Source organism: Danio rerio, chromosome 1 (assembly GCF_049306965.1).
Source record: "Danio rerio strain Tuebingen ecotype United States chromosome 1, GRCz12tu, whole genome shotgun sequence".
NCBI lineage: Eukaryota > Metazoa > Chordata > Actinopteri > Cypriniformes > Danionidae > Danio > Danio rerio.
In genome coordinates this window covers 13,779,056-13,805,465 of record NC_133176.1, presented here as the reverse complement: position 1 = coordinate 13,805,465, position 26,410 = coordinate 13,779,056, and the positions used below count along the sequence as shown (strand labels likewise).

The 26,410-nt window shown below is 34.3% G+C and overlaps 2 protein-coding genes across 10 annotated transcripts in view; one reads left to right on the top strand and one right to left on the bottom strand.

The window, feature by feature from the left end:
- Window positions 1–7,886: 7,886 nt before the first annotated feature.
- zgc:77739 lies at window positions 7,887–11,558 on the bottom strand. 3 transcript variants are annotated; one of them, NM_001431078.1, is made up of 7 exons: window positions 11,469–11,558; window positions 11,334–11,379; window positions 10,945–11,156; window positions 10,515–10,575; window positions 10,376–10,427; window positions 8,421–8,620; window positions 7,887–8,335 (listed from the first exon to the last, which is right to left on the bottom strand). In NM_001431078.1, exons 3-7 carry the CDS (start codon window positions 11,123–11,125, stop codon window positions 8,236–8,238), a joined length of 594 nt encoding a protein of 197 aa, NP_001418007.1. In that variant the 5' UTR covers window positions 11,126–11,156; window positions 11,334–11,379; window positions 11,469–11,558; the 3' UTR covers window positions 7,887–8,235. The 3 variants fall into 3 exon arrangements, with proteins under 3 accessions (NP_001418007.1, NP_001418008.1, NP_957190.2); NM_001431079.1 differs by lacking the exon at window positions 11,334–11,379; NM_200896.2 differs by lacking the exons at window positions 11,334–11,379; window positions 11,469–11,558 and having other exon boundaries at window positions 10,945–11,288.
- The window catches only part of sclt1 (sodium channel and clathrin linker 1), a 30,378-nt gene continuing 15,004 nt past the window's right edge, over window positions 11,037–26,410 (top strand). For 3 of the 7 annotated variants that reach the window (XR_012405482.1, XR_012405483.1, XM_005159812.5), the window contains exons 1-9: window positions 11,672–11,709; window positions 12,713–12,754; window positions 12,847–12,914; window positions 13,442–13,491; window positions 14,952–15,024; window positions 15,263–15,318; window positions 17,511–17,640; window positions 21,375–21,497; window positions 24,332–24,397. Coding sequence is in view for 4 of the 7 variants with exons in the window: in XM_005159812.5 (XP_005159869.1) it covers window positions 12,721–12,754; window positions 12,847–12,914; window positions 13,442–13,491; window positions 14,952–15,024; window positions 15,263–15,318; window positions 17,511–17,640; window positions 21,375–21,497; window positions 24,332–24,397 (600 nt within the window). In the remaining 3 variants the exon portion in view is untranslated. Of the gene's footprint in view, window positions 11,089–11,671; window positions 12,121–12,712; window positions 12,755–12,846; window positions 12,915–13,441; window positions 13,492–14,951; window positions 15,025–15,262; window positions 15,319–17,510; window positions 17,641–21,374; window positions 21,498–24,331; window positions 24,398–26,410 lie in introns of those variants that run through there. The other 4 variants (XR_012405484.1, XM_021476006.2, XM_073949398.1 and 1 more) reach the window with 3 other exon arrangements.

Genomic DNA, 26,410 nt, shown 5'->3' with positions numbered 1-26,410 from the left:
CAGTGAAAAGGGTTTGTACCTTCTTTGGTACAACATTGTACCATTTTTTTCTGAGAGTGTACAGGTTTTATTTACATTTACATTTACATTTAGTCATTTAGCAGAAGCTTTTATCCAAAGCGACTTACAAATGAGGACAAGGAAGCAATTTACACAACTAAGAGCAACAATGAATAAGTGCTATAGGCAAGTTTCAGGTCTGTAAAGTCTAAGAAGGGAAGTATTAGTAGTATTAGTATTTTATTTATTTATTTATTTTTTTCGTACAGTTAGTGTGATATTCAGAGAGGCAATTGCAGATTAGGAAGTGAAGTGGAGACTAAATAGTTGAGTTTTTAGTCGTTTCTTGAAAGTAGCGAGTGACTCTGCTGTTCTGATGCAGTTAGGGATTTCATTCCACCAACTTTGCAGATTGAGCGTGAGCGTTCGCGAAAGTGATTTCTTCCCTCTTTGGGATGGAACCACGAGGCGACGTTCATTCACAGAACGCAAGTTTCTGGAGAGCACATAGATCTGCAGAAGTGAGAGCAGATAAGAAGGAGCAAGGCCAGAAGTCACTTTGTAGGCAAACATCAGAGCTTTGAATTTGATGCGAGCAGCAACTGGCAGCCAGTGCAAACGGACTAGCAGCGAAGTGACATGTGCTCGTTTAGGTTCATTGAAGACCACTCGTGCTGCTGCATTCTGGAGCAGTTGAAGAGGCTTGATAGAGTTAGCTGGAAGCCCAGCTAGTAGAGAGTTGCAGTAATCCAGTTTGGAGAGAACAAGAGCTTGAACAAGGAGTTGAGCTGCATGTTCAGATAAGAAGGGTCGGATCTTTCTGATTTTATAGAGTGCGAATCTGCACGATCGATCGTTTTATCATATTAAAGTTTTACTGCCTTCTGCCTATTTACCTGCATGCTAATGAACAATCCCACGGCCCTTCTCGTAATCCATGGTAACCCAAATTCAATCCATTGGCCCTTACCCATCTCGGCCTCCAAAGCATCCCCATCCACCAGATTGGCTCTATCACTGTCTCTCCACTCCCCCTATAGCTGGTGTGTAATGAGCGCACAGGCACCTTTGTCCTGTGGCTGCTGTTGCATGAAACAATTGGATGCTGCACACTGGTGATGGAGTGGAGAGACCCCCCTCATACACGATAAATGCGCTAAATAAAATACACATTACTTACTTACAATCTCATAATACAATCTCATAATATTTCGCTTTTGGCTAATTAGTGGTTAATTTGTATGAATTTGTTGTTCACGCATCAGTAATGATTATATTTAGGGGTGAGCCTTCATTACTTTTTTCTATATATCACACATTTTCAAATGGAGTTACTCACTAATTTGCCAACATATATATTTTTTGGACTTATAGAAAACAGCTCACTTCCATTTCACAAAATAGGGTGGAAAAGGGAGGATTTTGGACATAGCCTGAGTGTTTTGAAAGAATCGATTCAGTGACTCACTTTTCATCTAATGTGCAATCACAGATACTTATCTCATGCTTGCAGGCTTTTCATTTCCCATTAGAGCGTAACTGTTGTTTTGCCAGTTAGTTCTGTCAGTGATATTAATCAATACAATGCTGTGCACATCAGGACCAAGATGCCATTTTGGCCGTCTAACTGCAGCATTTGTCTCCAGCTCACCCATCTGTGGCTCTCCGTCAAATGGAATCTGATATTCCATCAAAACCGAGCGTCCCGTCGTGCACAAACACAACATCTCACTGCAATTTAAACACTTTATGAACAGCTCCGCATTTACTTCAGAGCATGACCTCTAAATGTCTTGAGGAAAGAGTCTTGGCTCCGTCTCGCACTACCTTCATGGGTTTAGTATTGACAGAAAAGCTGAGAGTATCCGGGTTAACATTTTCAACTCCGTCCCTCCACATACTCTCCCGTTTATGGCCATATAAAGTTCAATTCTGTTATTTTGTGATTTAGTGCCTCTGCTGGCCCCGCGTTCGCTGCCCTCAGTGGACCCGCTCATCTCGTTCGCATCCAGCCATTCGTTTTCCTGTGCGCCGTGATTGGGTTATATCGAAATATTCATTCATCACACGGAACGACCTTTATTCCGCTATCAATCAGAGGGTGTCGCACGGGTAAAGGCTCTCCTCGGCGGCCCTCCTCCCTCCAGCACTTCCACACAGCACAAACAGCCCGATAATGTTGTGTTGCCTGCCATCCTCTCTTATTACTGCCTCCCAACTCAGATTTATCATCATCCCCTCCCCTTAAAATCCGTAAAAATAACCTCCGCTTTGCGAGTGTGGCTCTTTATCATCCTTTACTTTAAGGCCTCTTTCTTTTATAGTGGCCTTTAATGGGCTTTACTGATGTGCGTGCGAGAGAGTGTGTATTGTACTAATGTTTATGATTATGACAGAGTTATAAAGGAAAATATTCTCCCTGACAGCCCCTTTCATCCACGAAAGCTTTTGTTGCCATGGAAACACATATTTAGAGCTCAGAGAGCAATGATTGATACTTTTTAGAGATGAGCAAAAGTAAAAAAATATGCATATTTATACAACCTTTCTGGTTCTTGAATCTGATTGGCTCAGCCGTGCAATAATCTACCAGTAACAGCACTCGGCCAGCCTCTTAACCCTTCACCCTTGAGTATTACTCCACCAACATACAGCAATGAGCAGAGGACACTCTACAGTTTGACAAATATTGCTACTGTTGGGCAACATAATGTACTTTTGAGGCTTTTTTTAGTTGAGAATGTAGTTGTTTAGATTTTGACTATGCAGTTTATTTATAATGATAGTGCCTATTTTAAAATGTTTAAAATTTCTGAGAAACAGTGTGTCAGCGGCCATTAACCTGTCTTTAAGCAAAGACAGTTGACGATGTTCATCGACAAGATGAGGACAGAGACCCCATAATAAGCCCTTAGAGAAAAACTGCGTGATTTCAAACTATAGCTGATCAAATCATTATTAAACAGGTAAATAACTTTCAAAGTCAATCTCTCTTGTTTGCATGTTGTAGTGCTGAATTCATATCATAGTAAAATTAATAAAACAGTACTAAAACAGAGAAATACTAAATATCTCTAGTCTGATGGCATTTCGTGTTGTTTAGCCTTATAATCATAAAATGTCAGTTTAGACATTACGGTAGAGAATCATTCAAACACTAGCTCTAAAGTGACGTTGAAATGAAAGAAAGTAGTTCCTATTACAAAAAGGGTTATGAGACTCTCCGTGCTTGATTTTCTTTTTTATATTTACAATTATGCCATCAAACTGTTGTATAAACGCAATATCACACTCGTAACGATGTGGCTGTATATCGTATTGTGGCCACTTGGTTCAATTGCCTTGATCAGACCCAAGTTCGATTGTCCCCCCATGCCACTTTCTCGGCTGGTTTGTGTTCTTTTTTCCTTCAGAACCCCGGTACGCTTGCGCCATCGAGCTGCTGTTGTGTGTACGACTGTTACCAGGTGACAAACACGAAAGCAAAGCAAAATGGAAAGACGTCCGCACATTACGGTCATTCTGCTTTTACTGAATCTTTTGGTTTTCGACATACAGAAAGCAACTCACGTCCATCTGCTGCAAAAATATTATAAATGTTCAGAACATAACGCAATGTCTGCAGAAGCTGATTTTGGAGGAGACAAAGCAAACATTCTCACTGTGTTTGCCCTGGCTCAGTCCCACTTGTCACCAAGGTACAGTACATGATACGCAGACACACACACACACGAATGAAACGTAATGAAAATGATAGCATTAGTTTGTTGTACAGTTGGCGGTCCACTTTCGTTATTTGATATGATTGCATTCATACAAGAAATGAACCAGACCAAAGTTTGCATGAATCGTACCCCAGACCACCTCTTTTAAGCGGACCTGGGTATGGTTCATGGGTGAGCACCTGAGATAAGAAGACACATTCACACTAGCTAAACGTACCATACTCTAACGTCAAACAAATATGGGTTCAGATGAAAAGTGCTAGTGTGAAAGCACCCTAAAAGCAACGCACACATCCTACCTGTGCCGATATACACCCACATCGCATGTGATATTGCTCATCTAAATTATTCATTCATTCATCTTCTGCCGCTTTTCCGGGGCTGGGTCACGGGGGCAGCAGTCTTAGGAGAGAACCCCAGACTTCCCCATCCCCAGACACTTCCTCCAGTTCCTCCGGGAGGATCCTGAGGCGTTCCCAGGCCAGCCGAGAGACACAGTCCCTCCAGCGTGTCCACATCTAAATAATCACGGATATTTAGAAAATAAAAAAAGATTCACTAGATTTTATTACAGGTTCAAAATATTTGTTTGCTAATGTTTTTTCAATATCATTATTTTAGTGCTGTCTGTGACAAATGGATGGAAGGGGCAGAAGTGACAGGTAAACAGGTCCATTATAGATATAATGGAATCAAATAACAAACATGATTTATTCACTTAAAAAAAGGAGAGACAATAGTCATCCTCCTCCTCTAGGGTTAGGGGTCATATCTAATGTGTGTTCGATGAAATCAATTCCATTTCCGTGCCTGCGAACAGTGTTCGGCTTGTAGAAATACCTCTGAAAACATGCCCAATCTAGCCATTCAGTTTTCAACAGGCCTCCTATCAATTATAAAATGTCAGCGCATAAATTCTCCCTGATTTAAAAAACATGAGTGGAAGGCCATCTGATTGACTTCGCTCTGCTCCTAACAAGAAGCAATTTGTACTCTGCTATTTCCCCCAGTGAATAGATTGCATGTGGAGAGAACAAATGCGATTACTCCCAGTCTGTGTGTGTAATTTGAGCGCGGGGCCTGGATGTGATTCTTGCTTTCTGCTTTTACTTATTTATTTGTTTAGGCAAAATATATTAGTAATGTGTATCTCCCTCCACTCCCAAGAATGAATTTGGGTAAAATCTTTTTTTTTATTATTTAAATGTGATTCTGCATATATATATATATATATATATATATATATATATATATATATATATATATATATATATATATATATATATATATATATATATATATATATATATATATATATATATAATTAACACCTTTATTAGAAGGATATTTCTTCACAAAACAATGCTGTTAATTTAATCACCCTCAGGCCATCCAAGATAGGGGATTTTTTCTTCAGTATACAAGTAGAGTAAAAGGAATATGCATATTTAAGTAAAACAAGATTAAAACTTTTAACTTCTGACAATACATGAAGTTTTATAAAGTAAAATTACACTGTAAAAAATCCTGGTTGCCTTAAATGTTTAAGCTAAATCAAATTAACCTTATGAGTCAATTGAACTTATATGTTAAACTAACTTTAAACAGCTTGCATAACTTAAAAAAAATTAAGTTAAAACATGATTAACTTAGTTTAATAAGTTACAATGACCTAAAGGCATATGCTGTCAGGACTATTTGATCATATTTTCTATAGTGTAGTATTATCTTTAATCCATCCTCAAATGGCCCTGAGTGAGTTTAAACATATATATTTTTGAAATTGTTCCTTTAATAAGTTATTAAGCTTTAGTTTTACATCTCAAAATGTTTATTTTACAACAGCATAATTAAATGTATGCATTCATACAATTTTGCATTTCCATAATCAATGATAAAAACAAGTAGACTATTCTAAAACAAGCAAAATATTAAAAGATTTCAGTATGTTTTTCTCCTTAAATCAGAGTTGAGGCAATCAAACTGTAAACTTTAAAAGAAGTTATCGTATCAAATATTCCTGCATAAAAAAAACATTTCACAATCTCTTTAATCCAGCCCTTCTTTCATCAGCCGTGACCTTCGCTCGCAGGTACAGAGCGCGCATTCAGCTCACGCGCACAGTGCGCGCTCCAGTCAGCGCTCGTGTCAGGAGTTCGTCAGCGAGAGAGCCGCGGCTCGGTAATTAGTCACTGTTAATATTCATTTAACGGACAGCGGCTGTAATTATAAACCCGTGTTCCGTCTTATTAACTGCTAATTTGTAGTTTACGCAGTGACTATTGATTATATGCATGGGTTTGTTGAGAGAGTTAAAGCTCGGCTGTTTTTAGAAGAGTTTTTTTTTATATCGTTGCAAGTTTTACACCAACTAATGTCAGATTTTCAAAGCTGGAGGAGACCTCTTTTATTTAATATTGCAACAGACCTAATAAAACATAGAAAAGATCATTCTGGCACATGTTGAAGGGATAATTACACTCATTATGGCTGCTCTATGGAACTGTAGCATTTCTTAAAGGGCCATGAACCCCTCTAGTTTGAAAAAAGTCAGGAAAGTGGGTGAGTCCAGCTTTGTTTAAGGAGTGTCGAGTAGCAAAAGAAGGAAGGGTTTGCATGAAAAGGGGAGTTTCATTACGTGAACTACAGCAGATTTTTTAATGAAAAGTTGTAAAGGTATATACAATCTAATGCTTATTCCTAAATATTTCTCTTTACTATAAATTACTATAGTATCTAGTTATGTGATTTGTAGTTTTTGCTGTTAAATATATTTTGTTTCTGTTTTTTGTAGCATATTATTTACAGTAAATAATTGAACTAAACAAGTAGGCCTCATATGTTTAATTGACAGTTTATCGAACACCAAGATCTGATTGACTTGGATTTAAGTTGCTTTAATATAAAAATTTAAATAGCAAGCTTAGATGTATTTTTATTGCAAATGCCACAAAAATCACCCTGCACAACTAAAATTTTGATTTTGTAACGACAGTAAGCTATTTATTTTTTTTTGGTTATATTTTGTTTGTTACTTTAAAATTAAATTAATCTAATCTTAATTTAAGTGATGAAAGATTTTGAAATTCTAACAGCAAACAGAGCGTAAGGTCGTAAGAGAGTAAGGTCACACCTGCTTGGTATAAATGCTTGAAAATTATTTAGTTGAAAATATCCATTAGAAACTTAAAAGTAATCAAAAAGAAATCCGATTTAATTAGTTGCTTTACTTTTATAAAGTAATTGAAAAGGTACACTAGTTATTACATTTTAAATAGGGTAATTTGTAATCTGTAATTATTATATTTCCAAAATAACCCCAACATTAACCGCACCAAATCCGCAGGGACAGGATAATCAACACGAACTGGAACTGCGTCTTCTTTTAAAAGGAGACGAGCGGCAAATCCAGATTTCACCATTTCCAGATACGGAAAACTCTCGGGTAAAAATGTTCCTTACAACCCTATTGTTGATGCATGTTAGCAGACCACTTTAATCCACAAATATTGGTTCACACGCAAGCTATGCTCCCATCACGGGGAAATGGAAACAAAACCTTTATTGCTGCACATTTATAAAGGGCACTAATGACCCATGTCTCCAAACAATTCTTCTTCTACTTGTTTGAATTAAGGTTGGCAACCCAACGTGGCGTCTCTCTGAACACTGTGACAGGTAAAAGGAGTCTTCAAAGCTATATCATTCATGTTAATGAAGTTGCATCTCATACACAATAGAGTACGCTGATTGGTTCAAACCAAATCTTTCTCTTGAATTAATGAACAGACGTGCTGAAAAATCAGTGACGTCACTTTGTACCAGCCGGTACAGATAACCTCCATGTTACACAGTGATCTCATCGTCGTGACGTAGCTTCAAAATGTATTTTATTTTGTTTATTTATTTTATTTTAAATTATTTTACTTATTTTTAAACCAACCAATTTTCACTTTTTAGTGAAATATGTGTGCTAATATTGTTTTTAGCAACGTGGGACATATATATGTGACTGTCAACAAAATTGGACTGAGGCAGTTTCAGATGTACTAGAACTTCTATGTTTAGCTGCTTTGACACAATCTGAATTGTAAAGCACTATATAAATAAACATGAATTGAATTTAATCCAGTTCCAATCTCCAAAATAGCACAAAAAAAGTGAATTGTTATCAATTGTTTATTTAATGCTTTACTTCCACCTTTTACCATTTCATTTCTGTATAAAAATGTCATTCCCGTTTACTACACGTGCGTTGATATTTGATGCTGGATGGAATACTTACAGCTTAGATTAGTGCTGCTTTACTGAAGGAAGATTTATTAAATTGTGATAATAAAAGCCATTATTTTGCCATTACACCCACATTAAAACAAGCCACATCATTAACTCTGATTAGACTGCAGTGGAGTTTGTGCTCTAACATAGACATGGAAGCAAATTACAAGTAATTACTGCATTAAAAGCTGGTTATGAGACAGGTTGGACTCTGCTTGTGATTTTCAGCCGGTCATTTCCTGGCTAAATCCCACAGGTCAGACTCTGGCTGAACCCAGTCTTCTCCCATGATGCTTTGCAGAGTGAAGTCTTGAAAATACTCAAGCCGATGACTGTTTTGGATGAGAGGAGAAATGTTCAGTGATGTTAATGGCTCATAAAATGAAAGCGAAATAAGATTAACATATTGAAACTTACAAATCTGGTCCCTGTCCTTCCTGAAGGTCTTCTCTAGGCACAGGATACAGAGACTCGTAGGTTCTTCCTGCACCAGAACCATGGATGGCATAGGAGTTCATCTTATTAATGCCCTGAGGGAAATACCTCCAAGGTAGAAGTGCTTCACCATGCCATGTGCTGTCCTCTATATTGGCTCTGAATGATAGAGGGAGCTGTTGCTGAAACAACGGCAAAATTGAAAAATGTAAGTTTGCGTACTCCTAGTTAGAGAAAGATAAGTTTAAACAGCGACTGAAACCTGTCAATGAAAAAAAAACACATAGTTTATTATTTTAAGCTTAGTTTCTTACAAGCTTATTTGAGTTCTGTTGCATGGCTGTGCTCCATTGATTTATTTAACTACAACTGTTTATTAACAACTGTTTATTAAGTTAAAGTTTTGATACTAATTAGAAATTGAAGTGACGACGAGATCTTCTGTGAAGGAATTCTTAGAAGGTCTTTAAAAAGGCCTAAAAACTTATTGAAATTACCTTTAGGATTCCTGCATATGCCCTGTTATGGTTTTCTTGATTTATTTCCTCTTTATTCAAAAATGAATTTTGGTGTATTATTTTTTGCGAGTTTTTTTTTTGTAAGATTAATTCCGGTTTTAGCTTTGGTACTGACTAATCTAATGTAAAAACTATTAATAGTAAAAAGAGATCTGGGTAACACTTTAGAATAAGGCTGTATTAATTAATTAGTTAATTAATGTTATTTAAAGCATTTACTTACATGAACAAACAATAAACAACACATTTACTACAGTGGTTGTTCATGTTAACTTACAGTGCATTAACTAATGCTAACAAAGCATGTATTTTAATTTTAATAATGCAATAGTAAATGTTGAACTATGATTAATAAATGCTGTACAAGTAATGTTCATTGTTAGTTCACGTTAGTAAACATTAACTCATATCAACTAATGAAACTATTGTAAAATGACTGAAATCTGTAAGGGGTGTACTTATTTTGCTGGGCACTGTATTTCATTTTTATTTTTATTAAAATAAAAATGTTAATCAATTATTAAATACATTTAATAATATTGTTTTACAAATAATTATGTATTAAAACATTTTAGAAACAACTATCTTGAAGATATGTTAAAAAGTAATACATGAAAATGTAAATCATTTATTAAATACATTTTCATTTATTACTTTCTAAAATATCTTCAAGATAGTTGTTTCTAAAATGTTTTAATATATAATTATTTTGAAAACAATACTTTTTTCACCAAATATTAAAGGCATTGTGTTACAATAAATTTTAGATTTTGCATGTCCAATTAAATTATGATATTTTAAATATTCTTTCTACTCATAAAGAACTCCAAAATAATATGTTTTCATAACAATATTAACCAGCTATGTTGTGAATATTGATATTAAATATATAATAGTAGAAACATAAAGAGACTGAAGACTGAAAATTATTAAATTGTTCAATTAATTAGAATTTAAATTGCATTTAAATTTCATTAGAGTTTTGATCAAATAAATGCAGTCTTTGGTATGACATAATTTTAAGAGTTCACACTTAGACATTGTTGATAATAATAGCAGGTTTGGCATGCTGTCCCGGGAGAGAACCCTGAGCTCGAAGATAATTGAGCCCAGGGCTCCTGTATGGTCAATGAGCATGTAAAGGGATACGAGATCCGGTAGTTCTCGAAAACTCTCCTTGGTAGATGAGTGAGTAGTTTTAGACAGGCAACTTATAGTGATTTTGGATTAATCTGATTGGCTTACTAATGATTATAGATGAAAGAGCAGCTGCGATCAATCACATTCCGTGCTCTTCTTAAGAATTAGTTTGTGAAACTTCACTGAATTTTTTTTAAAATAAATTCTTACAGATCCCAACCTACATGTTTACAAAAAGCTGAAAACAAATAAACCAAGTAAGGGTGTGCATTTTCTTACCATAAATGCATTATGTTTTCCATTCAGCAGCAGAATAAGGTGTTGTCCATGTCTGTAATATTAATATTATAACAAGTTGCATGTTAGCAATGAAAATCTCTTCTTGATGTCTGAAATACACTGTATAGACTAAACCTACGGGCAGACTTCAACCTCAAGATACTGCTCTGTTTCGCTGTTCAGGAAGAAGGACTCTACCACTGAAAAACAAGAGTGTAGCCTGAAAATAATTGATGTTTTCTTTCAGATACTAATTAAAGTTCCTACCAGGGTTAAATGTCTTTAATTTACCTGATACTAGATTTTCCAACATCAATGATACATGTTAATGGCCTATATAATTATATAAATACATAGAAACCTTTTTTTTTTACACTTTATGACCAGTGTACACTGAAAAAAAAATCATTCATTGGATTTACAAAATGTATTTAGACTGAATTTAAATTTAGAAATGTTTAACTTAATTTTTTTTTTTAATTCAGCCCATATAAAATTATTTGCAACTCCTCACCTTAAAAATAAATAGTAAATCTAACGAATCTTTGTTTCAGTGAATATGAACATACCTTCATAGTCCCAGAGACCAGGGAACGGTTCTCCTGGTGGTCCGGCTGGTGCAGGGGGGTCATTAAAGAAAGGCGCAGTCACCTGCATTAACAAACCGTCCTCCCCAGGAGAGAAACGGATCTTGACGGGCTTGTGATCCACAGGTAAGCTGTCCCATGTGTGTCTGATATAGAAATCCATGGCAGTCAGGAGGACACAACCACTGCAGATACTGTTGATGAGCATGGTAAAACCTTAGTTTCTTTCACAGCAAGACCTGAAACTATTACAACTTAAAAACAGTATATGTAATACACTCTATGATATATCCACACTTGTGTTCTGTTCAGCTTAGAACACTAGACTATCTGATGTGCAATAAGGTTCAACAGTCATTGATAAGCATTACCTCAGATAACACACAACTTGATATCAAGGAAAACACTTCCTCATTTCTGTCATAAATGCAATACAGCAGAAAATCATAAGCATGTCGTTAGTATTAAATATATATGTGAATTTAGTAAACAAAATAGTCATCAACCTATTCGTTCACAGCGAAGAGCTCCATTTTCACAGTTTGTTAAAAACAAAACACACACAAAAAACAGGAACTCCACAAACTGCACGGAACGCAAGCAAGTTTAAGTTTCCCGGGAACACTTTAATGAGTAGCACCGCGTCCCCGAGAATCAACCTGATTGGCTCCGAGGATGAATCTGAGCGTTGGTGTAGATGAATGTGATTGGCTGGGAGGCTCTTTAAACTGCGAGGCGGAAGGATTTGTAGGTTCTTCTTTTATTATATAACATTTATTTACGAATATCTGCTGTTTCGTCATATATATTATGAAAAACAAACGTTTTAAAATCGCTTCAGATTACCCAGCGCGTTTAAAATAATTGCTGATATACGTGTAGCAGTTAGCCTGCTAATGTAAATCTCCACCTGGATACCAACGCTTCAAGCTGTTGCTGAGATTACACAGAAGACTCGCTTCTTTTCTATTCAGTCTATTAAAGAATTGCTTCGTTATACTAACGTTAGTTTTACAATGCTCGTTGACTCGATTATACCAAATTGATAAATGGTTTAGTTCTATAGAGACAGTGTATGCTATGGTAAACCAATGTTCTCTCACAAAAGAGATTCTCCAGGGATCATTTGTGCTGGTTGTTTATAAACCGACTGCTTCAGTGAGACAAATTGTTGCCCGTTGTATACCACCTAACTTTACCCAACAAACACGCTCGTTGAGCGGGGTTAAGTTGGTTTTGTTTTAGATATTCCTGACACTTTCAGTGACAGACGGCAATAACGTTGTCTTTTTTCTAGAGCAACGTCGCTACTTGCTTGCTACATTGTTACAACGTAGAAATTCAAGACGTGAGAGGGCTGTAGCAACGGTTTAGAGTGACATTCAGCAACCATGAGACATTTTTGCTACTAATATTAATGCTTTTAGACTAGCAGTTTACCAATACTGCCTAGAGTACAGGATAAGTAGTAATAATTTTCCAGTATTGCTTAATATTAAATATTGTTCATTAATTTTTCCTTTTGAATTCAACTACTGCGTGTGTAAAAATGCCACACAAATGAATGTGATAAAACTTTTTTATTATATATTTCACAACATTTAATACATACAGTACACATCTAATTATAAGCAAACAGTATAAAATAAAAGTTTAGAATACTTCCCGACCCACATAGTAACATAAATGTTATTATAGTGTTGTTACATTTGTATATACGTCAACCTAACAAAGTTTCTTGCTGTTTCAGATGCAAAAATGACAACAGAAGTCGAGTTTCTTCGAGATCAAGGTGAAAGTCGATGGAAATTATGTTATGCAGTTACATTCTTGTATAGTCGTTTGTATTCATCAGAACTTGAACTTTGTTTTGTGTCTTATCAGTGAATCGTCTTAATTCCGTCCTTGGTCGATATCAAGATGAATTCCCCCCTCCTTCCTCTGTATCACAGGTCGGTTGTATGATTAGATGGATTTATGATGAATTATTTTATTGTTTATTGTGTTATTTTGTAGATCTGATTTGGCAAATAATAAGATAAGGGTGTTATGATGGGTATGGAATGTATCCTTAAAGGGATAGTTCACCCAAAAATGACAAATCTTCAGAATTTCTTCTGTTGAACACAAAATATATTTTGAAGTATGTTGGAAACCTGTAAACATTGACTTCTGTAGTATTTGTGTTTCTTCAATGAAAGTCAATGGTTACAAGTTTCCAACATTCTTTCAAATATCTTATTTTGTGTCAAGCGAAAAAAGAAACTTATGACGCTTGGGAACTATTTGATGGCAAGTAATTAGTGAGACATTAATCTATCCCTTTAAATATCAAATAAAGTGTTTCCTGTTCCAACGGTCTTTCTGCATAACACTTAAAGAAGATGTTAGAGAATATGTGAGGATTAAGAGCTTCATAAAGCACTTTCAATGTGTTATGACGGGACTCAAAATAACAGATAAACGTTCACTTTTTTAGGTGGAAGATGTGGTCATAGAAGCTGCAGCTCCCTGGCTCGCAGACAGAGGGTGAGTTAATATTTGCCTATAAATGTAAATCAACCTTTTAATATTAAAAGCTGTAACTTTAGCATGCATTCAACCCACTAGTAATCTTAAAATAATAATTTATAATGATGATTTTATATTGAGAGGGTGTCAGAAATTTCATCTAAACCTCAAGAGGTGCATTAATGTGTAGATGTAGTTATTTTTGTGTACGTAAAACAAAAATCTTTTTTTTTCACTATTTTACTGTTGTATTGTATGTATGTATATATATATATATATATATATATATATATATATATATATATATATATATATATATATATACAAACACACACACGCATATATGTATAGAAAGTATATCAAATATTTAAAAAAAACTTTACTAATATATAAAATAATTGAAATTAAAATTTCATGAGTGAAATCCTTCAGAGTAACAGATGTACAAATATATCAAAATAAAACGACATACTTTTTCTGTATTTATTAAAATCTATAAAAATATTTACTATACTGAATTTTATTATATTTTCGATTAATCTTGCTGATAGATTCTAAAACCTAATGGTTTGAAAGATTTACAATGACAACTAATTCATATTTTGGAGCTCCACTGTGATCCTTAAATGCAGTCATTTAATATGTCATCAAATGATTAATATTCTAAATATGTCTGACAAACATTTTTGTATATAAACTATTGTTAAAATGTATTTAGTTTTAGTAACTGCCTTTTAGAAATCATTGGGAAATGTATGATTGTCGTTTTTTTTATCAGAAAACAAACAGATATTATAATGCTGTATCACACAAAGTCGTGGATAATAATGAAGTGTGTGATAAAAAAAAATCTAAAAGATAATATTCTTATTTACAATTTTTAAACACACTTTATTAGTAGTTTATAATTAAAACACTAATTAACATCTTACTCATAACACACACATATTAATGACAATTCATTAAAAACTTTGAAGTGGTCTTTTAATTTTCTCCAGAGCAGTATAATTATGCCATTTATGTAATAAAGCTTACCACAGTTACAGTTAGAACTGTACTGTTATATGTAATCCACTTTGAAATTCATCCAGTTGGTATTGTGTAGGCGGCACAGTGGCTGAGTGGTTAGCACAGTCCACTCACAGCAAGAAGGTCACTGGTTTGAGTCCCGGCTGGCCCAGTTGGCATTTCTTTGTGGAGTCTGCATGTTCTCCCCTCATTGGCGTGGGTTTCCTCTTGGTGCTTCGGTTTCTGTCACAGTCAAAAGACATGCACTATAGGTGAATTGAATAAGCTAAATTGGCTGTATTGGTTGCGGCTGGAAGGGCATCCGCTGCGTAAAACATACGCTGGAATAGTTAGCGGTTCATTCTGCTGTGGCAACCTCCTATAAATAAAGGAACTAAGCCGAAGGAGAGTGAATGAATGATATCCTGTTAGCTTGACTGCATGTTTATGGTCCTGTTATGTGTTTTCAGCCTAATGGCTCCTCTAATAGAAGAATACGACAGGCATATTCAACAGATGGAGATGCAGCTCAAGTTCTATCAGGTACACAATGCATGAAGACTCACAACTACACACATATGCTCACAACACGTAAATGCTGGCGTTGCAGTGAGCTGTCAGGACTCGACGGGTCCGATTTCATGCTGTCAGCTATAAATTGCAGTTTAATGCCATGCCAAGTGAATTTGTGCTATAATAAGTTTGCCATTCAAAAGTACACTTTCTCTCAATCAGCCTCCTCCTCCCAGCACTCACTCTCATGCTTATTTCTCTCCGTCAGAGGCAGATGACAGACGTCAAAGCCAGCCTGGAGCAGGTGGTTAAAGAAAACGAGCGGTAAGAGCTTTCGAATAGATCTCCTGCTGATTTTCTCCACCCAGACACTGATTTATTATCGAAGTCAGTCAGTGCTAACAGCTTCAGCACTGCAAGATGAGGCGCTTCTGGTAATAACAGCACACCTTTTAAGATAATTCACTTTGTTGGGAGAAAGTTTGTGAAGTTTGCTCTAATTTAGTGCTAATTTAGTTTTGTTGTTGTTGTTTTTTTATTCATTCTAGAAGTTTTGCACCTCATACGATCATTTAGTTGTCAGTATTGTTGTATGTAAAGAAAAGCACAGAATCAGAACTAAATATACTGCCAAATTTAATTGTGGCATTAAAATGTACTATTTATTGTGTCCATTTCATATATAGTATTTACAATTAATTATCCATAATTACATGCAACTAAACCTTACGCACATTTTAACCCATTTCATATAATAAGTACATGTAATGAATTCATATTTAACAGTAGATCATGAATAGTTAGGACGCCTTAAAATAAAGTGTAACCAAATGTTATCTTCTGTTTTTTTTTATGCTGTGATGTAAAAGAAAGTCTTCTAGTACAATGTTTTCTGGAATATTCTGGATTATGAAATATGATTTCCTTGTAAAATAGCTTTTTTTCTGTGTGAATAACATTCCATATTTGGTCAAAAGTAGAATAAAAACATTTATATTATGAAATTATTGCAAAATCTTAAAATAGCTTTTGTATATGCAAATGTTACTTAAAATGCAATTTATTTCTCTTAGAATTAATTTTCTTATGCTGATTTGTGGCTCAAGAAAGTATGATTATTAGCAATGTTGAAAACCGTTATGAAATAGCCATAAAACTACACTACCTGACAAAAGTCTTGTATACCTAAAAGTTTTAGGAATATCAAATAATAACTTGCAAAGGCCTCTAGATTACACTTATTTTACCAAAATAAAACATGATCATGTCTTGATATTTAGTTTCATTTTATTTCAATTTCATTAGGGCAGTAAGGTCTGACTTTGCTTAAACTAAAGTCTTGTCACTTAACAGAAATAATTTACAGTATAGAATATAAAGTCCTGGTACAGTGGAAAAAGATTTAATATTGTGTATGACTCTCATGAGCTTGAAGGACTGCATCCATACATCTCTGCAATGACTCAAATAACTTTATTAATAAGTCATCTGAAATGGCAAAGAAACGTACTTGCATGACCCCCAAAGTTCATTAAGATTTTTTGGATTCATCTTCAATGCCTCCTCTTTTATCTTACCCCAGACATGCTTAATAATGTTCATGTCTGGTTACTGAGCTGGCCAATCCTGGAGTACCTTTGCTGTCAGGAACTTTGATATGGAGGCTGAAGTATGAGTAGCGCTATCCTGCTGAAGAGTTTGCCCTGTCCTTTGATTTCTAATATAATGGGCTGCACATATGTCTTGATACCTCAGGCTGTAGATGTTGTCATACACTCTGTAGATCTCTCGCACGCCCCCAGACTGAATGTTACCCCAAACCATGATTTTTCCTTCACCAAACTTGACTGATGACTGTGAGAATCTTGGGTCCATACGGGTTCCGATAGGTCTTTTGCATCTCAATCATCATAAATACTGCAGTTCAACAGATAATTCATCTGAAAAATCTACCTTCAAGGTAGTCAAGGTATTATTTGTTGCTCTTACAACTGTGAATAACGACAAGACTTTTGTCAGGTAGTGTATGTAAACAAAATACAGACACATTAAATGAATCAAAAGTAACATTATGACATGTTTAATGTTACAAGACTTTATTATAAATACATATTAATGTTCTTTTGGACGTTCTACTTATCAGAGAATCCTCAGATGCAAAATCAATCCTACAAAAATAATAAGCAGAAAAAATAAAATCATATAAAATAAATAATTCATCTTTATCAAGTTGTTGTGAATAGTAATAACATCCCTCGCTGATGATTTAAACCTGATTATAATTCTGGTAATTGCAATCAAACAGCAAACGAGCATATCAAAATCATTTCAGATGCATCATGTGACACTAAAGATTTAATTTCTGATTAACAAATCTAAGTGTGGTACTGCCAGTCCACCACTAAGACTTCAAAGTCATGACATTTTAAACCAAATTAAAGCATGCCTGCCGTTAATTCCTAGAGGTGTTCATGATGATTGACCTGTTAACCATGTATATTAATTTCCATTGGCAGGCTTCATGCAGAGCAGAGACTTTCCGTCGAAAAGCAGTTGCAGTCTCTGTCAGCCGGAGCAGAAGGAGACGCGGCAGCAGACGCAATGGCCATTAGCAATCTGGAAGAGCAGGTCAAGTGTGCAGTGGAGGTGAATATCCAGACCTGCTCCAAAAAACACCTCTAAACTCCCATGAGTCTCTCTGTGTTCCCGCAGACCCACAGGCGCTTGGATTCCCACAGTGCAGGGGTGATCCAGGGTTATTCTGTCTTTAAAGCTTCCTTCTTTTAGCTAATACATGATGAGACGGCGCGGGTCGTGTTTGTGAGGAGGGAATGGGTTTTAATCAGCATGAATTACGCTCCAGGTGCTCCTGAGGATTACATATCAACACTTGACATTAGGGTGTAATGAGATATTAGTGCGTCGCTCATCAAGCGCTCCACTTTCAGCCCGACGCCATGCATCTTTGCCCTCCTTTAGGGAGCCGTTCAGCAGAATGTTATGTTGCGAATCACATCGAAACCTCCACTGAGCCTCAAGTGACTTGTTTTTGAGTCTGTGGACTTTCTGCTACTTTTCGTTCGTATTTACATTTCTAATTTCCTAATTAACTGAGAATGAAGTAATTAGGTATAAATTGAACACCCAGTGAGATTCCTTAGCCACTTTCTTATTATAGAGGTGGTGCAGATAATAAGCAAAATTAAAAGGATAATTCAATTAGAACTGTATTATATTATATTATATTCATTCAGTTTCTTTTCGGCTTAGTTCTTTATTAATCTGGGGTCCCCACAGCGGAATGAACTGCCAACTTATCCAGCATACGTTTTACGCAGCAGATGCCCTTCCAGCTGCAACCCATCACTGGGAAACACCCATACACTTTCATTGACACATATACACTATTTACAATTAAGCTTACCCAATTCACCTATAGTGCATGTTTCTGGATTTGTGGGGTAAACCAGAGCACCCGGAGAAAACCCACGCCAACACGAGGAGAACATGTAAACTCCACACAGAAATGCCAACTGACCTTGTCGAAACTCGAATTTACCTTCTTGCTGTAAGGCGAAAACGATATCCACTGTGCCATCGCGCCACCCTGTATTTTGTTATATTACATGTACAAGGTTTCTGCAAGTTTCACCAAGTCAAATTTAAGACTTTTTAAGACTTCTTTAAAGGTCCCATGAAGTGCTTTGAAATGTGCATTTTATTTGATTTTATTCAACGTTATCTCAACCAAAACACAAAAAGAGGATGGGACATAATGTAGCTCCTCCCCTTTTTTTTTTCATAATTGTTTTTATGACCATCAGTGAGAGCGATTGAGCTCAAGTGCATCAAATGAAAAGCAAATGTGAAATGTCTTGAAGGGGGCGGGCATGTCAGATACTAGAGAGCATTTGATTGGTTATTATTTAATAAGATACTGTAGTTTGAAGTCACTTGAAAAAAATCTTTGCTCCATATAGGGCGGAAGTGACAAACTACAAGCTTTACATGTTTGATTGGTTATGAGTTAATGAGATACTGTAATTTGATGTGACGTGAAAAAAAATGTTGCTCCATATAGGACAGAAGTGACAAACTACTAGTTTTAAAATGTTTATTTAAGTTTAATATCTTCTAAATGCCAATTTTGTCACTGTTTTTTTTGGAGCACACTAGCTTATAGATATCTTAGGGTGCTTTCACATCTGCAAATCGTTTCAGTTGTAACGAAACAGGGATTAAAATTGTTACATTGTTGCAATTTGCTCTTGGTGCAGTTCGGTTTCACACTGCAAAGCTTCTTAACAGACCAAAAGAGCTAAAACAAGTCACTTAAAAACTAATAATACTGCTACTAACATCTAAAAATTTTAATTTCATGGGACCTTTAAGGGCATCAAGAATGACATTTCAGACTTATATAGGGCTAAATGCTAAGGATTTTTTTAAATGGCACAGCAGAAAAAGTTTTTTACTAGCTTATACTAATTAGATATTTCTTATCACGTTTTAAATAATGTGTTAAATCAAGCAGACATGCATTTTTTTTTCAACATAACTTCAATAAACTAAATGTACAACAAACTGTTATAATATTAGTTATAAATATAGTTTTGCTAAAAGCTTTATCGAGATGTGTTGTTGGTGATTGAATGGGTGTTGAATCGATTGGGTAGCTTTTACATAAACAAAGGAAAATTAAGACCCGTTTAAAATGTTTTAAAACAATATTTTAGTGAATTAAAGTTTTTGAAATTAATTTTGTTCTTGAAATTTAAGACTTTTTTTTTTTAAAGTGGTCGACACGGTGACTCAGTGGTTAGCATTGTCATCTCACAGCAAGAAGGTTGCTGGTATAAGTCCCGGCTGGGACTAAGTCCTTGGCATATATGTGTGGAGTTTGCTTGTTCTCCCCGTGTTCGCATGGGTTTCTTCCGGGGCTCCAGTTTTACTCACAGTCCAAAGACATGCACTATAGGTGAATTAAATAAACTAAATTGGCTGTAGTGTATATGTGTGAATGAGTGTGTATGTAAAACATATGCTGGAGAAATTGACAGTTCATTCCACTGTGGCGACCCCTGATAAATAAAGGGACTGAACCGAAGGAAAATGAATGAGTGAATAATTATTAGCAAGACTTTGCAGTATTTTTGACGTCAGTTTTATTTGTTAACATCAGTTATTAACATTAGTTTGCATTAACTTCTATTAATAAATGCTGTAGAAGCATTTTTATTGTTTTTTCATTCTATTTCAATGTTTATTATTACATTATCAAATAAAATGCTGTATCTTGTAAAATATTTAGTTGACCAGAGCTAACATGAACTTAAACAATGATCATTGTGCTGTTTACTAATTTTGAAATTCAAATTGAATAAGAATGATGGAAACAAAACTAGATACAGTACATAAAACATAATACAAATGAAAAGGGTTTTTTATTCCTAACAAGGATTATAAATAATATAAATCTTATTCTTTGTAAAGTGTTACTGTAGTTATAGTTTGTTATATGATATGTCTTATTTATATTCCATATGTATTAGTTGTTTAAAACCATATTCACCATGGTTTACAGCAATACAGAATTGAGTAATCATGTGAATGTTGGAAGTGTAATAGTCTTCCCGTTTTTGTTATGCAAATGAATGAATGACTAAAATATTTTAATGGCATATCTGGTTCAAACCTCATTAGCAGGAAAAAAAGTAATAGATCTGGGGATGTGATTCATTCATGCAAATCAGTTCTTGTACACTGTCTGTTTTAATGAATCAGGTTTGAATTAAGCAAGCCATTTGCATGAATACTCAGGAGTATTCACAGACATTTTACATTTTTAAAAGTGTTTTTTTTAACAAGTCAATTGTTAAAAAGTAGTTTAAAGTTGAGTCACAACCCAAACATTTTGGAAACTATAATTGTAGTTGTTTAAAAAAGAAATCTATTGCAATCTCTACGAGTAAATATTTACACCAAAATATCACGGTTGCCATAGTTACAGTTCTTGCTTATAAGAGAGTTATTTATTTTCATTGTATGTTTTGATTTATGCCCTAAAAGTAATGAAAAACTTTAGGCAATTGGCAGATGCCTTTAAAAAAGTGCACATTTTAAACATTAAAAAAAGATTTTGTTTCTTTTTCTATCTAAAAATAAATAAATAATTTTCCCTGCACATAAATACAATGACCTTGACCTCGCAAGTTTCGTACTTTATAAGTCCACGCTATACAAGTTTTTACTGTTCAATTAACATTGCTTCTGTACAGTTCACTAACATTGGTATCTCACATCTCAAATGTATTTCAAAAGGGGTTTAGATACAAGGCCACAACACTAGTAGGTTTAAAGTAAAATGTTTATGTCTCCAGGAAAAAGAACGAGTTCTTCAGATGTGGCAAACAGCGTCACAGGAGCTGGATCGACTTCAGACCCAGTTCCAGAGCTCCATGAGTGATGGACAAATACATGCAGTTGAACGACAACACATGCAGGTATTTGCATTCTAGTCGACTAGGGCTGCAGTGCACAGTATATATTCAAAAATACGATAATCATATATGCAATATTTATCTACAGAGAGGTTTGTTAAGTTACATTTATTTTGTGTGACAAGCATTTGTGCGTTGCATGCATAAGTTGTTACTTGACCAATCAGTTTGGGCCTTATTATCTTTATATTCACCTCAAAGATGAACATGGGCTGTATCTAAAATCACCCAAATACTCTCATTCACTATCTCCTACATTATTCCACTAACATGGTCTCCCTAAAGTAGAGTATGAAACCGAATGACTGAATTGGAAGGGATGCAGTTTAGTTTGTGTTTTGCTGGTTGACAAAAAATAAAATATCATAAAAGAAGGAAAGTCTGCACGGTGGCACGTCACATCGAGAAGGTCGCTGGTTCAAGCCTCGGCTGGGTCAGTTGGCATTTCTGTGTGGAGTTTGCATGCTCTCCCTGTGTTGGCATGGGTTTCCTCCGGGTGCTCCGCTTTCCCTCACAAGTCTAAATATGTGCTATTGGTGAATATAGTGTATAGTGTATGTGTTTGAATGGGAGTGTATGGGTGTTTCCCAGTGATGGGTTGCTGCTGGAAGGACTTCCGCTGCGTAAAACATGTGCTGGATAAGTTGGCGGTTCTTTCCACTGTGGCGACCCCAGATTAATAAAGGGACTAAGCCAAAAATTAATAAATAAATAATGAAAATGTTGACACTGTTTACAGTTATTTTATTTCATTTGTATTTTGATGTAGTTTTTTTGACATGTCCAATGTATTCATAAATATAAATTAGAAAAAAAGCTTGGCGTTCTTAAGAAATATATTGTATAAATGACAAAGTTAAAGAAGTTAAATTTAAACATTTTCATTGTATATATCCAGCTAAAGAGGTTTTAAAGAGATTTCGTTTGGATATTGAGTATTCCTGTAATTTTTGTTGCATGGAAAAAGAATCCATATATCCATATGTTTTGTGATTGTATATACAAAAGGATTTTCTGGGTGGATGTGGAAATTTAATTTGAAGAAAAACAAATACTGTATTCAGCATACAAAATTTTGATATTTGTATTTACTATGTCAATACATGCAAAAAATGTTACCTTTCTAGTACAGCTTTTAAGTATTATGGGAAAGTTTCATATAGTTAAAAAATGGACTGGATCAAAGCTAAATTTTGTTTATTTCCTTCAAGCAAAGAGTGGGCAAGATCAGTCATGGAGGGCCGGTGTCCTGCACAGTTTTGCTCCAACACTAATCAAACACACCTGAACATGCTAATCAGTGTCTTCAAGATTACTAGAAATCTATAAGCAGGTGTGTTTGATTAGAGTTGGACTAAACTGTGCAGGACACCGGCCCTTCAGGACTGAGTTTGCCCACCCCTGGACTAAGGACTAAGTTTGGAGAACATTGTTAATAAAAAAGCAAAGAAGACTTGTAATATTCTAAAGGAATATAAGATTTTTAATTACTGAATGTTTTTATGTAAACTCTGGCATATGTTTTTGTATATTACTGTATAATTATGTATTTGTTGTTAATAAAAAATAATACATGAGTACATATAAGACAATAAGTGTCATAAAGATAATAGCTAATAAAAATAATATTTATTTAGGGAAATACAGTTAAAGTCAAAAGGATTAGCCCTCCCGTGATTTAGTTTTTTCTTACTCTTATATATTTCCCAAAGGATGTATAACAAAGCATGAAATAATTTTTCACAGTATTTCCTATAATATTTTTTTTCTTTATTTGTTTTATTTTGACTAGAATAAAAGCAGTTTTCAATTTTTAAAAAACATGTTAGGGGCAATATTATTAGCCCCCTTAAGCAACATTTTTGTCTACATAACAAACCATTGTTATACAATGAATTGTCTAACCTAGTTAAGCCTTTAAATGTCACTTGAAGCTAGATACTAGTGTCTTGAAAAATATCTGGTACTGTCATCATGACAAAGACAAAAGAAATGAGTTATTATAAGATAATATTAAATTCTTGGCGGTTGGGGTCTAATAATTCAGACTTCAACTGTAACCTCAAATGTAAACTTTCATTGAAATAAAACAATCGAAACTCTGGGATATTAGTACATTTTAGTTGCATACAATAGTACATTTTTTGTTCAAATTAGCATGCTTTTTTGCAACATTTGATTTTCTAAATTTCAGCTCTAAATCTACTATAGTTCCTAATGAGGTTGGAGGAGAAATGGAAAGAGATTAGAGAGAGCATTTGTTCATTCAGAATCTCTCCAGATCATTCAGGATTTCTGGTCAACTCTTTTCCTCTTTCCTTTTCTATAATCATGAAAAATAATTAATCATTATTTTTTTCACTCTCTACTATATTGCTGAAAACATTTTCTAATGACCCCCCCTATTTTCAATAGTTTGTTGAAGTGTTTGGTATTTGTTTGTGTGATTGGTGGTGGGGGTGTATTCAAGAACTTATTCAACTCAGGCTTGAGATAAAGGTTTTAAAACACTTTTGTTGTACAGACGAGACGTCTTTCTCTGAACGCTTGACTAATTCTAATTCTTGGTATGTGTAATGCGATCAATGAACTCCAGAGGGCAGTGTTGAACTACATTCAGACAGTTAACAGAGTAAACAGACCCCCAGCACTTTCGCACAATTATACATAAACCAGAAGGCATGCTCAGCTCAATTATTTGAATATATGAATTCAATATTAGCTCTTGGCTGCGAAATATTGGATTAATTGTGGCTTGAAGCTATGATAATACACACTGATTAATTATTGAAATACTTTGTCTGAAGCATTTACTGACAATCACTGTGCTGTTCTAGAGTCAGCTGGCACAGCTTCAACAACACGCCCAGAAACTTCAGCTGACCAATCAGAAACTGGATTCGGTAAGACTGTGTTTTTTTCAGACATGTTTAGATTAATTTCTACACATCAAATTAATAATATTTTAATTTTAAAAGAGATGAGAATTAGGGTTGCATCGATATTGCAATGTGCGCATTTGCAATAGTCACATCACTTAGATATGCAATGTTGAGTTAACTTTGCAGTGTAATTTTTACATTAACATATACAAAACCATAATACATGCACTGTTTTTCACTTTTATCTTAGCTTTGTTGCATTTATCTATGCTCGTAGTGTGTTTATTACATGTTATGCATGATTCACTTCCCTGCAGAATCATCCCAATCAACCAAAATTGGTAACACTTCAGGGACCAATTCTCACTATTATCTAGATGCTTATGACATGCTTGTTGTTGAGCTTTTGACTGTTAATTAGTATTATAAACTGCATATTCTGTTTGATCTTATTCTACATCCCTATAAACTACCCTAACAACTTTTAATAAGGGGCAAATTAGGAGTTTACTTAAGCAAAAGTCAAAATGGTTTGCTTAGAGTGAGAATTGAACCTTAAAATAAAGACCAAAAAATCTTTCCAAGTTTAACAAAATATATTGCATTATATATATATATATATATATATATATATATATATATATATATATATATATATATATATATATATATATATATATCACAGAAAAACAACATATTGCTGTATCAGATTTAACCAATACTGTGCAGCCCTAATAAGAAATGAGTATATGAATGATGAATTCAATGTATATTTATATGTGAAATAATAAGCAAAATAACTAAAAAATAAAGTATTAAAATAAAATAATTTAAACACTAATTTTATTTATTTTATCATATATTTACAGAATAAAACAGATATAATTTTTTTACTTAAACTCATACATAATAAAAGCAGAAAAACTGAATTTAAAGTGTTTTTTTTATTATTACAACTAATTACCAAGGAAAAATAAAAAATAAAAGTAAAACAAAAATAACTAAAAATAAAATGAAAAAATGTAAATACTTACCATATTTATTTAAGACCATTAAAAGACAATTAATAGACTTAAACATTAAGATTAACACAGAAAATTAACAATAAAAAAATCTCAATAATAAAAACATGTAACTTTAAATATAACCTGCAGTATTATGTTAATATCACTCTCTTAGTTTATATGAGCTTTAATTAACCCCTGTAAACCCTGTTTATGTGTGATAATGGCCAAGTGCCTTCAGTGTATTATCACTTATATCAGAGATGGCCAAACGAGGTTGGCCCATGCTAACCTTTGATTTGGCCCGCCATCTAATCTAAGAAGAGAGGGAATAAGATGGGGATGGTTTAGAGATCGTCAATTCAAATTTAATTTAACTCTTTGTTTGTTGTTTGTCTGTTTGTTTTATTGTTAAAAGCTAAATGAAATTATCCATTTAAATGATGTAAATGAATCAGATTTTGTTCATTTATGTCACCCAACAATGCAGAGACTTTAGTGAGCAAAGGCAGGTTCTGCTTGACTAGTGTATTCAGCATTGAACTCCACTGTGTTATAAAAGTGATTGTTTAGGTTTTTATTGCATTAGGTTATCATTTAAAAAGTTAGACTGCATTAATTAATATGATTTACAGCAATGTTTTTATTTATTTATTTTGAAACATTATTAAATAAATTAGGAAATTACCCAACTTTAATGTAAAATGGTTTGGTATATTTACCTTCGGCACAAGGCTCTCAATAATATTTGGTTTTTGGCCCTAATGAAAATATTTGTGCTTCCCTTTCTTATATGATCTTATCAACAACTTTTCATTGCCCAATCCGATTCAAATTGGCCAAAATGTGCTGCCATAATCTTTTTATATGTTCATACCACTTTATAATAGGTCTTTCAGTGCCATAAGAGGGTTTGTGTGTAGTCAGTTGTTATGTAATGGTTTTAAAGGCCTAATCTTTACTGTCTTAACTACACACACACATACATTTGCTTGTGCTAGTCAGAACATCACCTTTGTGTGAGTGCTGT

Excerpts from the sequence above, each read along its gene's own strand:
- zgc:77739 (NM_200896.2), bottom strand. The coding sequence starts at position 11,170 with ATGCTCATCAACAGTATCTGCAGTGGTTGTGTCCTCCTGACTGCCATG. Across the intron at positions 10,576-10,944 it reads TGGTCTCTGGGACTATGAAG|TGGTAGAGTCCTTCTTCCTG; the intron begins GTATGTTCATAT and ends CTTGTTTTTCAG. Across the intron at positions 10,428-10,514 it reads CTTGAGGTTGAAGTCTGCCC|ACATGGACAACACCTTATTC; the intron begins GTAGGTTTAGTC and ends TTAATATTACAG.